The sequence below is a fragment of the Stomoxys calcitrans genome, chromosome 3 (assembly GCF_963082655.1).
Source record: "Stomoxys calcitrans chromosome 3, idStoCalc2.1, whole genome shotgun sequence".
In the NCBI taxonomy this organism is placed as follows: Eukaryota; Metazoa; Arthropoda; class Insecta; order Diptera; family Muscidae; genus Stomoxys; species Stomoxys calcitrans.
Window position 1 is genome coordinate 40,047,056 of NC_081554.1, and position 15,666 is coordinate 40,062,721.

Sequence of the window (15,666 nt, forward strand, 5' to 3'; positions counted from 1 at the left end):
GACCGCCTCCAATTTCACCTGAAGAAATTGACCTCCCCCGGTAAACCAGAGTTGTTCTGGCTCAATTACGTTCCGGCAGATGCAGCCGCCTCAATTCTTACAGAGCAAGGATGCAGACGTGCGAGATGTATGTCTCTATTGTGACTAGGGACCACATGACACACGCCACCTGTTTAACTGCCCAGTCAGACCCACATCCCTCTGAACGTACTCCATCTTAGTCGCAGAGTTCCTGGATTTGGACACTCAACAGAATCAAGCAGACGAAAGATAGAACACAACAAACTGACACAACAACAACCACCATTAGTGATCAACCAATAAGGTTTGACTTTATCCAATTTAATAACGAAGGACCGAATCACATGTAATGAAAATTTGTTAATACCACTCTATGATTGATCTTATCGATGCCTTACTGAAATCGGTATAAATACAGTCTGTCTGTAATATTCGTTAGTATCGAGCGATGTTTTCAAAAACCATGCTGGTATTTTGATAAAATAGATAATTATTGTAGAATGATACTGAATCTGTAACAAGTTCCTCAAATAATTTTGGTATAGCATTAAGCTTCACGATGCCTTGAGAATTAAAAACGTCAGTTCTCTTACGCGACTTAAATAAAGGAACAATGTAAGACTTCTTCCACCTTTCAGGAAAATACTCACAATATAAAGACATGTTGAAGAGTATGCAAAGAAGAAGTGCAAGGTTTTCTCTAAAGAAAAATAAGAGACAACATTTTTATGAAATTTTTTTCTAAAGATAAAATATCCATGAATGTTTCTCTGAAGATAAAACTCTCTGTTCATGTTCTGTAAATACTTAATGGCTATGACGAACTTCCAATCCAATTTTCTCTAAAGACTACATTTGCTATTGCAGATCATTTCAAGAAATTTGTTGCTCTTGAGAATATTTTATGGAAGTGTTGTCTTTCATAGTAATTTTATACTTGGAGGAAATTTCATGGAAATTTTGTCTTATCAGAAAATTTTAAATGTTTTTGGCCCTAGTACTGACTTTGAGTTTTCGCCCGAACAACTGGCAAAAGGCTCTATAAAAAAAACTTTTGCGAAATGACTGCGAGACGTGTTCAACTAAGTTGTACTGATTCAACATGTTGCCAGCAACATTGTCAAATTTCGTAGATTTTAAATGTACATGCCTATAAAATTGCGGCCAAAATGACAAGCAGCAGTTTACAATATTGAATTTTTAGCTAAGAAATGTTGTAATTTTTTGTATTGTTAGGTATAATGAAAGATACTGCACCCGTCCAGAAGTTTATGTGACTTTCTAATCCCTAGGAATTCAACAAAAACATCCCATCCAGTGTCCTATTCCACTTAAACAACAGACGGCCCGTAGAAGTTCGGGAAAGATATGAGAGAGTTAAGGAAGGCGGAGCGGAGCGGGCCCGGTTCGCTTAGTTATATATAACAAAAAGTATTTATTTAATTTTATTTTATTTTAAAACGCTTTTTATATACCGATGTATATAGATAATGACATTAAAAAACCTCTATCAACCGTGTTTTTTGTTTTTTCTTGCTTAGCTCGATCCCGCCTATGACACTGAACGCCTGAGTTCGAATCCTGGCGAGACCATCAGAAAAAATTTTCAGCGGTGATTTTCCCCTCCTAATGCTGGCAACATTTGTGAGGTACTATGCCATGTAAAACTTCTCTCCAAAGAAGTGTCGCACTGCAGAACGCCGTTCGGACTCGTCTATAAAAAGGAGGCCCTTTATCATTGAGCTTAAACTTGAATCGAACTGCACTCATTGATATGTGAGAAGTCTGTCCCTGTTCCTTAGTGGAATGTTAATGGGCAAAATTGGCATTTTTGCTCGGTCCCGAGCGAGCCGGATAATCAAGGTTCAACTGTACATCATACACAAAATTTAATGAGGACTTAAAACAGGTTCATTTGACAGTTCCATTGAGGAAATCTGTCGAACAAACCTATGTCAAATCTAAATTTGAAGTTTTTTTAATACTGGAGGTACTTTTTTTATTAATTTTGTGTCATGTGTTCATTTGAACAAACCTTATGAAAAAATAACAAAACTCTTCCAAAGTAAAAATCTCAAATATCATAATTTCCTTTCAAGCCCTTTCATCATAAATTAGGCATGCCTATCAACTCCAACTCTTTGCTATGAAACGCATAAAAAAACATAATAACCCAAAAAATGCAAACTGAAACAAAACTTACCTTGTCTTATGACACGTATCCAATCGAGACGCTCTTTTTCACTATTAGCTACCAAATACAAGGTATATTGGGGAACAGTGCGCTGTGACTGATCATCGGTAGACTCGCAATAGCCTACTTGAAAAGGATAACCCTTAAAAGTATAACCGAACAAGCAAACCAACAGCAAAATAAATAAAAAAAAGTCGATGAAAGAAAAAGAAGAAAAAAAAATTAAATTAAAATCAAACAAAAATAAAAAAAAATAACAAAAGATTGAATTAACGATAAGAGCAAAAACCTTTAGAGGCGCTACTTACATTCGGTGCAAAGGGATCTCCACCTTCACCATTTACTGTGGCTGTTTCAACAAGTCTGACACCTTTGACGGGTATGCGACCTCGTTCGCGACGACGCTGCAATGAAAGAAAAAAAACGAAAGGAATTAATTTTTGTTTTGTTTGTAAAAATTTAATCATTTTGAAGGTAACAGCTTAATTCAATTGGGTGTTTGCTAACAAAACGCCCTTATTGCATTGATAATATAAACTACGACTTTATTCAAAGCATGGCTTTCCATCGCGAGAGTAGCTTTTTTCTAATGACTCTAAGAATAAATCGTCTGCAAATGTAAATTTGCCCATGAACATTCCATTAAGGAACAGGGGCAAACTTCTCACATTATCAATGAGCGCAGTTCGATTCAATTTTAAGCTCAATGATGAGTAGAGAGCGGATATAGATGCACTTTTTGTTTATGGACCGATTTTGACCAAAATTTGTATTTAGGCATTATTTGGTGTAAGAAAACGAACTTTTACATCATTTCTGATATATGCAAAAACCAGTACCCTACACCTACCCTATAAATACAATGTGAAACCCATATCCGATTCTGAACCAATTTTAATGGACCTCAGCGAGCAGATATTCAAACTGTAAAAGCTACGGTTGACAAATGACAACATTATGGCAAATTATCCAAAATCTGACGAACATATATATGGGAGCTATATCTAATACTGAACCGATTTCGAGCAAACTTCTCAGATAATGGTGATATACATATACGACAGCTATATCTAAATCTGGGCCGATTTCTATGAAATTCACCAGTATTATTGAGAGTCATAAGAAAATCCCTCCTGCGAAATTTCGACAGAATCGGTTAACAAATGAGCACTATTTTGTAATATTTCTCAAAATCGGACGAACACATATATGAGAGCTATACCTAAATCTGAACCGATTTCCAGCAAACTGATCAGATACTGTGGCAGTCGTCGAGGAAAGCGTTGTGCAAAATTTTGGCAAGATGGGTCAATACACGCGCTTGCTGTGACTCTAGAAGTTAAAATCGGGCGATATATATATATATATATATATATATATATATATATATATATATATATGAGAGCTATATCTAAATCTCAACCGATTTCTATGAAATTCACCAGTAACATTGAGAGTCAAGAGAAAATCCCTCCTGCCAAATTTCGAGAAAATCGGTTAACAAAAGATCATTTTATTGCAATATTACTGCAAATCGGACGAACATATATATGGGTGCTATATCCAAATCTGAACCGATTTCGACCAAACTCTATGTATATTGTGGTAGTCGTCGAGGAAAGCGTTGTGCAATATTTTGGCAAGATTGGGCAATAAATGTGCTTGCAGTGGCTCTAGGAGTAAAAATCGGGCGATATATATATATGAGAGCTATATCTAAATCTCAACCGATTTCCATGAAATTCACCAGTAATTTCGACAGTCAAGTGAAAATCCTTCCTGCCAAATTTCGAGAAAATCGATTTACAAATGGCCATTTAATTGCATTATTACTGAAAATCGGACGAACATATATATGGGAGCTATACGCAGATCTGAACAGATTATTTCCAATTTCAATAGGCGTCGTCTCTAGGCTGAAAAATATGTCTGTATCAAATTTGAAGAAAATCGGATGAAAACTGCGATCTGTAGTTTGTACACAAATTAACATGGACAGACGGACATAGCTTAATCGAATCAGAAATTGATTCTGAGTCGATCGGTATACTTATCAAGGGGATATCTCTGAAAATTGGCACAACGGGTTGTGTTTAGACTTTTGATATCTGTGCCAAATATGGTTCAGATCGGTCTATATCTTAGTAAAGCTTCTATATAGACTGACAATATTATTTAAGTTGATCAGATTCTTAAAAATTTGCCTTCCGCATTTTCAATGAATCGGGGTTTTGCCAAAAACAGAAGCCGTTTCTTTAAATACATTTTAATATTCGTATATTTGAATTCATTTTTAATACTAGCCGAACCGGGCCCGCTCCGCTGTGACTTCTTTAACTCTCTAGTATCTTTGTAGGGTGGGGGCATTTCGCCCTTAATGTGGATATTTAATTCATGCCATTGTAGCCTATGACGCTGAACACCTTCAAATCCTGGCGAGAACATCGAACAAAGCGGTGTTTATCCCCTCTTAATGTTGCCGACATTTGCGAGGTACAATGCCATGCATGGTCTTTTAAAAAATTTTCCCAAGAGAAGTGCGGGACGCCGTTCCGACTCGGCTATAAAAAAATCCTTATCATTGAGTTTAAACTTGAATCGGAAAACGCTCATTGATGTGTGAGAAGTTTGACCCTGCTCCATTCCTGGTGTTTTTTAAAAATTGGGGTAATGAGAAGTGCTTTTTTAGGGGAGGTATAGCACCTCAGACATTTCGAGTCAAATATGAATATGAAATTCGTGCTGTACTTCCAAATCCTTTTAATTTGAGCCCCATATTGCCATGGCCGGTAAATATGAACCGTTTGGAGGATGTTTTGAGGCTGGGGCGGCCACCGGCACTTTGCACTGAAAATAGATATCAAATTCGTTCTTTAATCCCAAAGGAAATGAAGTTCAACTTAGGGGATGCTTTAGGGCGTATCCCCAAAACACTTGGCTCCAAAAATTGGATATCAAATTCGTTTTCTACTCTCAAATACCTTTCATTTGAGTCCCATATTGTCATAATGGGTCAAATAACCCATTTGACGTATCTGGAGGAGGAAAAGCGCCACCTAGGCTTGAACGCAAAATTTAATGTCATATTCATAATCTACTCCCTACTACCTTTCATTTGAGTCCCATATAGCCATGGTCGGCTAATATGCCCATTTGGGGGCATTTGGGGTGGGCGACCCCCCTTACTTGGACCTAATGTTTTATGCCATATTTGTAATCTACTACCTAATACTTTTCATTTGAGTACCATATTGACATGAAATTCGAATATATCTGTTAAGAAGAGTTTTGGGGTTGGGGGCGGGTGCCGCTGGGTACTTAGACCCAAATTTTAATACCATATTCGTCTTCTGGTCTCCAGTACCTTTCATTTGATACGTTTATTGTGCCCATCGGACCATTTTGGGATATGGGTGGCGTTTTTGGGGTAAGGGGGAGGGTCCGCCTCCACACGATATCTAAAAATTATATAGCCTATGTTTTCTTCCAGACAAACGTACATAATCTATGAAAATTTTAAGAAAATCTGTTCAGCCAAGTATCATATAGTCATAATGGGTCAATTGGCGTTTTTGAGGGGTAGCGTGACCCCCTTTTCTTTGATTTGATTTTGTATGTCAGATTCGAAATTTACTTCCGAATACCTTTTATCTGAGCCCCATATTGAAATTAACGTCCAATATGTCTTGTTAAGGGGTATTTTGGGGTTGGGGCGGCCCTTTGGGTACTAAGACTCAAATTTTAATACCATATCCGTATTCTACTCCAATACCTTTTATTTGATACCTATATTGTCGTGATCGGTTTACTTTTGATTTTGGGTTGTGTTTATGGCATAAGGGGGAGGGTCCGTCCCCCTTCCGATACCGCAAAAGTATGAAGACTATGTTTCCTTCCAGACCGTTTTTCAGTCTATACGGAACAAACAAACCGAGACCCATATATCCGCGTTTGGTTAATGTGCCCATTTTGGGCGTTTTTGTGGGGGTTGGGTGACCCCCTATACTTCGACATGAATTTGTATGCCAGATTCGTAGTCTACTCCCGCATACTTTTTATTTGATACTCATATTGTCCTTATCGGTCCACTTTTGATTTTGGGGTAACGGTGGAGGATCCGCCCCCATCGTTACCCCAATTTCTACGTTTGTCAGAGTGAATCGCATTCTCATATGTATCCGCTCTCTAATGATAAGGGACCTCCCTTTTATAGCCGTGTGCGAACGGCGTGCCGCAGTACGACACCTCATATGAGGAGAAGTTTTCGTCGTAGAAAATAATTTAAATCTACACAATCTGATCGTCCTTGTTTTCGTACAGAGCGAAACTAAGAAGATAATATAAAATGAAGGAAGACATATTGAAATTTGGAATTAGATAAGGAAATGCTTTAACAAATCTTCTTTGTTCAACAATTGAGTTACGGAATCTGTCCTGATCAACAAAGTAAGTAAGTACTGTTCCAACAACATGGAGGCCACCGTAGCGCAGAGGTTAGCATGTCCGCGAGACCATCAGATAAAATTTTCGGTGGTGCTTATCCCCTCCTAATGCTGACGACATTTGTGAGGTACTATGCCATATAAAAATTACTCCTCAAAAGAGATGTCGCCTTGCGGCACACTCTTCCGACTCGGCTATAAAAAAGGCCCCTTATCATAGAGCTTAAAACTTGAATCGGACTGCACTCATTGATATGTGAGAAGTTTGCCCCTGTTCCTTAGTGGAATGTTCATGGGCAACATTTGCAATTTGTTCCAACATTTGTAAGCATAGTACAATGCCCAGTTTATATTTTTATTTACTCAAAACGATTACAAATCTTGTGTGTGAAAAAATTTGCATTCATTGAACTAAGAATCTCGATGTAATTATCAGTTTTTCAATATGTCACATTGACATTTGGCCAAAGAATGCAAAATGTAAAGATAAGCAAACAGTATAAAAGCTCGGTCCAGTCTGTGATTGCTTTTTTAACATTATAAACCCATTGGCAACAGTTTAGTCTTGAGCCAGCACTACCCACAACAATGGCAGATATTCAAGCCCTCAGAGAAGATTTGCTAAAAATTAACATTGAAAAATTAAATGAATTTCCATCAAAAGTACCAGAATATTTGCAAACATTAAAGGAATGGATTCTTGGCCAACCTAATCTCAAATCCCGAACTGATGATCAGTTTCTTATACAATTTCTTAGATTCTCCAAGTACAATTTGGAGGAGGCAAAACAGAGAATAATTTCATTTTATGAGCAAAAAATTAAATATCCAGATTGGTTTCGCACCACAGATGTGGATAGTCCCAGATTTCGAGAATTGCATAACTTTGGGTAAGTACCAATGGATATTTGCTGAAAATTTCAATGAAGAGTCCTTCATTATTATTTGTAATTTGTAATTTGTAATTTATTGACACCCGCACAACAAGAACGCATGTTCTTATGATTATAGTACGGGAAATTAATCCTTTTAAAGTTACAATGTTAGACAAAGTATAAATAAATAAATGTAAAAAAAAAGAAAAAAAAATCAAATATAATAAGCTTGAAACTAACAAAATATAAATAGGATGTTAATTTGAGTAATAAATCAAAAATAAGAAAAATATTGGTATACAATTATTTACCGCTCACAAATCAAAATTAACACTTGACATATTTATTTTTAACAAGACTTATCTAGAATCCCTAAAGTGATCTAGTAATTTACCTTTAAATGTTACAACGTTACTGATGGTTTGAAGGTCGTGCGGGAGAGAGTTCCAGAGCTGAACGGCGAATATAAATAGATGCCATTGAGAGACTAAGCTACGGTGTATCATTGGAATCAATTTGTTTCCTCGGTTCGACCTTGCAAATCTGATTCTCTCAAATAAATGAGATGGTGCCTGTGTATATATTATCCTATGTAAAAAGGTCAATGACCTCATGAGCAAAACATCACGAAATGATACACCATATAAGGATCTGGAGAAACGGAAAGTGGAGTCTCGTCGACGAAGACCATATACATAGCGTACCACACTGTTGAAGAAAGTATCGATCTTACGACTGCTTCGAGAATCACAGTTTGCAAATAGCTCACAACCGTAGAGTAGGCTAGGTATAATATATGACTTTGCCAATAGTATTCTTACCCAAAGAGGAGTAAGTTGTTGAGTGGACCAAAGCGAGCGAAGCTTTGAATACCCTTGACCAACAGCAGCATTAATATGGTCTGTCCACGACAAGGTACTGTTGAACGTCACCCCCAGGTTCTTTGCACGAGCCACGATCTCTAACCTCTCATTAGCAACAACAACAACAGGATCGCAAGTGGAACGTGAAACCCTTTTCTTAATAACCATGCACTTCGACTTGAGAGGATTAAGGCACAAGCCATTAGCATTTGCCCATTCATAAATTCTGGACAGGTCATGGTTCAGCATCCTGACATGGTCGTCTAAGCATTCCTTCGTGCTACTTATATAGACCTGCACATCATCAGCATACATGTGGGTCTTACAAAATGAGAGCTGGTCTGGCAGGTCGTTGCTATATAAAGAAAATAGAATAGGACCCAAGATTGAACCCTGGGGCACTCCTCGAATAACGGGCAAGGGACTAGAAACTGATGACTTCGAAACCACGGATTGGGTACGATTGGAGAGATATGACATGATTAAACGAACAGACGAAGACGAGAAATGAAACAGGTTTTTTAATTTTGCTGCCAACATAGTGTGATCGACCGTATCGAATGCCTTTGAATGGTCGAGGAGAACAAGCAAATTCAATTCGTCATTCTCCAAGTTACTCCTGATATCCTCCACCACATCTGCTAGAGCACTTATACAACTACGTCCGGGACGGAAACCTGACTGCTTCTCATATAAAAGAGAGTTCTCATTTATATACGAAAATATCTGTCTATACATTATCTTCTCAAAGACTTTGGACAGAAAACACAAAATGGAGATGGGCCGAAACTCCCATCTCCATTTTTTTTTTAAAAAAAAAAAAACAGCTTTACCTCGGTTTTACCCATGCCTTTAAATGATTGCGGTCCCCGTATTGTTTTATATCGCTATGTGTATCCAATCGAAAAGTATACTTTGGAGGAAGTCATAGAGACTTGTGTGGCCACCGTTGAGACATTCATAATGAATGATCCCTATGCTTGTATATGCGGTGTTCTCTACTTATTGGATATGTCTAATATAACTCCAGCAATGCTTGAACAATATACAACAAGAGTCTTTCAGAAGCTCGATGCATTCTATGATAAATATGTGCCTTTGCATTCAGTAGGCTTCTACTTCTTCAATGTACCATCGTTTGCTGAGCAATTCTTTCAGCAATACTTGGAATCCCTTCCACCTGAGTACCGTAAAAATGTAAGTCATTCTAATAATCTAATGGTATGTTTGAAAAAAAAACCTCTTTTCTTTTTGTAAAGATTCTAGTTTGTGGAAAAAATTTAAACCATATAACGGATGTGGTGCCTTCAAAATATTTGCCCAAAGATTATGGTGGGGAAAATGGTTGCCTCTCCGATCTTGTTAAAGAGTTCAATAGTGTTTGGGACAAACAAAAAACTTATTTCCAAGAAAACGCTCTGTATGGTATTGAAGAACAAGAAGGTAACATTGTTTAAGAAGATAATGACAAGATTATTGCAAATTAAAGAACAATAAAATTAATATACCCACCTAATGATAAACCCTTAAAGAGATTGGAAATATTCAACATAAAGAAATAAAGCTTGATTTATAGTTTGCATATGGTATAAAAGCATGGCTTTCGACAAGCATAGTGTAATAAAGAAAGTTCAATGCTATTGTAGGTGGTTGGCCTTGAAATCCGCAACGCAGGCTGCTCTGGAAACAATGCTGGATATATAGCCCATTGAAACCTATATTCGGAATTGCGCCTCCAAGGTCGCACTAAGGCTGAGGGAGCTCAACAAATTGAGCTCCCTCAATGAAACTGTCACAGTTCCATTCTAGATGTTATTGACACAGAGGGCAGAGTGAGGAGGATCTCCGACTATCTGGACATTAAAGATTTGTTTTCCCGGGAGGGACGAATGCAAGGCGGTTGCTGTGTTTTTGGGGGGGGGGATAAGAACGCGAGCTTCACACATGACTAAAAGACGGTGTCAGGGACCGCGAATTCGGTCTACTCCTATGCATTCTATATCAGTATGTCTCTGAGACTACTAAACGAGTGTACTGATTTTCAGGCAGAGGTCTATGCCATTACAGTAGTCGCAAGAGTCGAGAAATTCTGCTAAGGGATCTACCGCCCTCAAAACTCAGGATTTATGCGAACACCCATGACAGCGCTCGAGACCTTAGGGTCGACGTGTGTGGCGGATTGTTTAGAGTCCCTGAATAGGCTCCGGGTCCACAATATGACGCTGATGTGGGCTCCGCACATGAAGTGATTCCAGGGAATGAAAGAGCGGATGAATGCGCCAGGGAGGTTCGTCTGAGGCAGCAGTCACTGGTCTTGCTTTGTGATGAGTTAGAATACATCTATACCAGCTATTCCTTTATTATATTCAATGATAGCTAACGATTTTGACTTAACTATACTTTTGCGTCTTTTTGCTGTACGAGTTGATGGCATATTTGGATCATCTTATTGATTTGAATCGGATATCATCACTGGAGCATGCTTTGTTTAAAGCTTTCTGACATCTCGCTTATCCTTCCATTTTAGTACTTCTATTCCGTTTTCATCTTCTTGGTCCACCAAATCATCTTTTTTTAAGCGCAGAATTCATCCCTTTTTGGCAAATATTTCTTGTTTGCGCGAAGAGTACCGACTGAATCGGAAGCGTCATATTTAGGAGCGTACTGAGAAGGCTCACAGATGTTGGGCACTATGTAGACGGGCCTCACGCTCGAAATGGGGCCTGAATCCGAGGATAGTCCACTGGCTCTACATGAGCGTGATTAGACCAATGCTTACTTATACCTCAGAAGTTTGGTTGACTGCGATGGAGAAAAAGTACTACGTTAGGATAATACAACAGGTTCAGAGAACATGTTGTCTTGGCATAGGCGGAGCGATGATGTCCATGCCCACTAGGGTACTGTAGACTATATATCCGACCCATTGATATACAGATTAAGTGTGAGGCAGATATTGCGGCTATGAGACTCAAGGCGATGGGAGAATGGATAGAGCAGCTAATACCATCGCGGTATAATCTAGGCGGCGATAAGAAATCTGGAAGAAATGGAAGATGTTTCCGATTGGATGTGTGGGGAGATGTGGTGCTACGCGAGAACGTCGATTGTGAATTCTTTTTCGAGGTTACTTTATTAGAATTTATAGCGCACAACAAGCCGATTACTGGCTTAGGTGTATGTCCATAGTGACATGAGGCGGATTCCTATCCGCACCCTCTTTTTAACCTAACCTAACCATTTTCAGGGATGATAAAGTTATATAGGTGATTTGTTTGACCAATAATCTGAAAAAGACCCAACTTTCACCAAACCCGTCCAGAAAAGAAGCGCCCTCAAACAAAACACTTAAAAAAAAAAAAAAAACGACTTGAAAGTGCGAGGGGGTCTGGGTCGACAGTCACCGCCCTGAGCCTCAAAGGGTGACATAATACGGCCATGTTTCCCTTCTGGACACTATGAATGCGGTGGCGGACTGTGGGGGGTTTCAGGAGACAGGGACTGGATTGGGGCTATGCTACGACACACACAACATTTCAGGCAGAACTATGCGCCATACCTATAGACGCAAAAGAAATTCAGGGAAGGGATTCAATGTTTTCGAAATCGAATTGTGGCTGCTGATTTTGTAGCCACATTTGTATTGCTATCTCGATTCTTGTCAAACCCATTCCGTTCACCGATCGCCACGGGAAAGTTATTGCCATTGATTATTAAAAGACGCCAATAGAATGCATTGTCACATCGAGTATCACAGGAACTCAATATTTAAGCAAGAACCGTTGCCGCCCTCTCACGGCTTCTCACGGAGACTCTTCCTTCGATACCGCTGATTGTCCGCGACTGCAGTTGCAGGTACTCCGTATACGAAGCCTTTCACTAACCGCAACCTGTGGACTCGCCCGGTAACTCTCGGCTGAGCTTCTCGTAATGCCAAAAAAAAAAAATTGGAGCTCAGAGTTTCAACTGATGTGGTGCTTATAATCATTCCGTGCCTGGTCTAAGTTAGTATGTGTATGTGGCGGTTCTCAAGGCCGTGGACTCTAGATCAGTGAGGTTGAAGTGCATGGCAGATTGCGTGGAATCACTGAATAGACCCAAGTTTCACGACATAGTGCTAACATGAATTAGCCAATAAGACAGCGCCGTATCGGCGCTTACCCCTTCACATATGTGCCACTTTTTCATTTACTTTTCATAACAGACCAGACTGGCCATCTTCTCATGGTGGGCTACCCCGTCAACCTTAATTAATAACAATGAATTGTAATAAATTCCACAAAGAAATTGATTTTGAAATTTCTTCAAATTTCAAATTTTATCAGCTGACACGAAAACGGAACGTAAAATGTTGTTTTTACTGAATTCTACTTTCCGGTTACTGTCGACCGAAGATCGATAATCGTTTGCATGTGTTGTCATAAAGCAAAACAATGTAACACGTTTTCCACATTTCGCATTGAGTGCAGTCCTATTAAAGTTAAGGCTCAATGATAAGGGGCCTTCTTTTTATAGCCAAGTCCGAATGGAGCGCCGCTGTGCGACACCTCTTTGGAGAGAAGTTTTTACATGGCATAGTACCTCACTAATGTCGCCAGCATTAGGATGGGAAATGTTTTATGATGTACTCGCCAGTATTCGAACCCATCATAGGCGAACATGCTAACCTATGTGCTGCGGATTTCCTCCGATCTAATATTGGAATGTATAGTTGAAAACTTTATATCATTTTGTTATTGGATTTGTACTTTCAGCATAGACCAAGAGTATTTTCGTCTTTGTTTCTATTCAATATTCAATTCAAATAGACAAACAAAACAACAAAAACCCCTTAAAGAATCTCGACAATATGATGTGCTTTTAAATCTATTGAGCAGGTCACAACGAACAGGATTTCGGCCTTGTGATGTGCTTTTAAATGTATAGGGCAGGCCACAATGATCGCTATTTCGGCCTTGACAGAGGCTCATCAGATTGTAATGCCAATAAGGCACAAACAGAATAAGCGCGTTGAGCTCTGTTTTTAAGCGTTGCGTAGAAAAATGCAACTCTGCAAAAAAATCCACAAAAGTATTGCTCAAAAGTTTAAAAACTTTCACTAAAAACACCTAAAAATACTTTACGTATGGCAACACAAAATGAAGCTCCATTTCAGTGGTCAAAGTTCAGAATTCTTTAACTTTTGAGTGTTGGTTTTGTGGGAATTGTTTGCATAGTTGTACTTTTCAAAGCAACGTTCAAAAACAAAGACCAAAGCGCTCATTCTGCTATTTTCATTAACAGATTACATGCCACGGTGTTTAAGACCCCAACTTTGCCAATTGCCGTCTTGCAGATGAGTTTCTTTTTTGCCCTTTGCAAAATATCAGATCTGAAGTTTGATTTCCGGTCCAGCAAATTAGTCAGTTTTGTCTCGCACTTTCAGTACATGGAACATTCTCTCCTCACAATGAGGCAGCAGGTATCACCGTGATCACCTTGTATTTCCAGCTGAAAACAACAACTTTCGTCTTACATGGTTTAACGTTCAACCTCCTTCAGCCGCCCATATCGTGGTTGTAGGTAGAGCTTCTGGCAAAGGACTGTATACTGGTGACATGGCGATATCGGATATACTAAAACATATACTCCAATGAATCAGAATTCATGCCAAAGGCACTACTTTTAAACCAAACGAGATTGACGTCATACCAACTCTGGATGGTACTGTTAAGTTTGATATACATTGAATATATTAAAACAACACGGAACAGACGAAAAAAATTTCTTCTTTCAAAAGCGCATACGTTATTCCCACATAATGTATATTGAATAATAGAGAGAAGTTTAGAAGACCGCAAAAATTATCATTTCTTAAAATAATAATTGACAATGGAAAGAAACAACAAAGAGTGCAGATAAGCGATAGTACACATGCTCCAGACTGCTATATGTTATTTGATAGCTTCAGTCTAATTTTGTATGCATCAAATTCAACTATGGCAGATATTGAAGCTCTCAGTGATGATTTGCAAAAAATTGCCATAGAACAGTTAAATGAAGTTCCGGCAAAAATACCAGAATATTTGAACAAACTAAAAGCGTGGATACTTAAGCAGCCACATCTCAAATCCCGCACCGATGATCAGTTCCTTATACAATTTCTCAGATTGAGCAAGTACAATTTGGAGGAGGCAAAACAAAAAGTGGACTCATTCTATACACAAAAAACTAAATATCCAGATTGGTTTGGAACCACCGATGTAGATAGTCCCAGATTTCGAGAAATGCACAACTTGGGGTATGTACTACTGATCAACATTCTTTGAGTAATTAATTTGAGAAGGTATCCTTCTTTCTTTATACAGTTGTACCTTTGTGTTGCCCATGCCTTTGCATGGTTGTGGTCCTCGTATAGTGATTTATCGTTATTGGTATCCTATTGAAAAGTATACCATGGAGGAAATCATTGAGACTAGTGTGGCCACAGTTGAGACTTTCATAATGAATGATCCCTATGCTTGTATACGCGGTGTTCTCTATTTACTGGACATGGCCGAAATAACACCAGCTAAAATTGAACAATATACACCTAGAGTCTTAAAAATGCTTGATGTATTTTATGACAAATATATACCCTTGCATTCAGTAGGCTTCTACTACTTCAATATACCACCGTTTGCCGACAATTTCTTCCAACAGTATTTGGACAGCCTTCCGAAAGATTTCCGCAAGAATGTAAGTCAAAATATCAACAACTAAGGAATATTTTAAATAAAAATCTTTTGTTAAGATTCTTATTACTGGGAAAAATGTAAAACACATAACGGATAAGGTGCCACTGAAATATTTGCCCAAAGACTATGGCGGTGAAAATGGTTGCCTCACAGATCTGGCGAAGGAGTTCAATAAAGTTTGGGACAATCAAAGAACTTATTTTCAAGAGAATGCTCAGTATGGTGTAGATGAAAAGTTACGAGAAATTCCTGCTACAAATTCTGATATCACTTCGGATGATAGCGATTGGATCATTGTAGATTAAAGACAGATGGTTTCAAGTAAATTTAGTTAGGTCAACTTTATGGTTAACCATTAATAAGAGCACATTTCTTGTTTGATAATTCATTTGAACTACGGCTTGTTGTTTAATTAGGCAAAAAAACTACACATAGTACAGCAGTAATAACCATTTGTTGAACATCGTGCGTGGGAAAGGTAAGTTAAATGTATATGCTTGAGTACATGGTGTAATGAATTAGACTTCACACTTTTATGAAGAATGGTTTTAATAT

The 15,666-nt window shown here is 38.4% G+C and overlaps 3 protein-coding genes across 4 annotated transcripts in view; 2 read left to right on the top strand and 1 right to left on the bottom strand.

The window, feature by feature from the left end:
- The window catches only part of LOC106085990 (tyrosine-protein kinase Btk29A), a 491,172-nt gene that overhangs the window by 283,122 nt on the left and 192,384 nt on the right, over positions 1 to 15,666 (bottom strand). For both annotated transcript variants that reach the window (XM_013250481.2, XM_059364170.1), the window contains exons 3-4: positions 2,524 to 2,619; positions 2,225 to 2,357 (exon numbers count right to left, since the gene is read on the bottom strand). In XM_013250481.2, the coding sequence (XP_013105935.2) occupies positions 2,225 to 2,357; positions 2,524 to 2,619 (229 nt within the window). The remainder of the gene's footprint in view (positions 1 to 2,224; positions 2,358 to 2,523; positions 2,620 to 15,666) is intronic.
- Positions 7,191 to 9,889, top strand: LOC131995515 (retinol-binding protein pinta-like). Its single transcript, XM_059364172.1, has 3 exons — positions 7,191 to 7,547; positions 9,223 to 9,592; positions 9,655 to 9,889. Exons 1-3 carry the CDS (start codon positions 7,246 to 7,248, stop codon positions 9,850 to 9,852), a joined length of 870 nt encoding a protein of 289 aa, XP_059220155.1. The 5' UTR covers positions 7,191 to 7,245; the 3' UTR covers positions 9,853 to 9,889.
- On the top strand, positions 14,044 to 15,508 carry LOC106085996 (uncharacterized). Its single transcript, XM_059364171.1, has 3 exons — positions 14,044 to 14,675; positions 14,743 to 15,112; positions 15,168 to 15,508. Exons 1-3 carry the CDS (start codon positions 14,326 to 14,328, stop codon positions 15,414 to 15,416), a joined length of 969 nt encoding a protein of 322 aa, XP_059220154.1. The 5' UTR covers positions 14,044 to 14,325; the 3' UTR covers positions 15,417 to 15,508.

Bases quoted from the DNA above. Each gene is read 5' to 3' on its own strand.
- LOC106085996 (XM_059364171.1), top strand. From the start codon at position 14,326: ATGTTATTTGATAGCTTCAGTCTAATTTTGTATGCATCAAATTCAACT. The intron at 14,676-14,742 runs GTATGTACTACT...TTCTTTATACAG, and splicing joins CGAGAAATGCACAACTTGGG to TTGTACCTTTGTGTTGCCCA. The intron at 15,113-15,167 runs GTAAGTCAAAAT...TCTTTTGTTAAG, and splicing joins CGAAAGATTTCCGCAAGAAT to ATTCTTATTACTGGGAAAAA.
- LOC131995515 (XM_059364172.1), top strand. From the start codon at position 7,246: ATGGCAGATATTCAAGCCCTCAGAGAAGATTTGCTAAAAATTAACATT. The intron at 7,548-9,222 runs GTAAGTACCAAT...AAAAAAAAACAG, and splicing joins CGAGAATTGCATAACTTTGG to CTTTACCTCGGTTTTACCCA. The intron at 9,593-9,654 runs GTAAGTCATTCT...CTTTTTGTAAAG, and splicing joins CACCTGAGTACCGTAAAAAT to ATTCTAGTTTGTGGAAAAAA.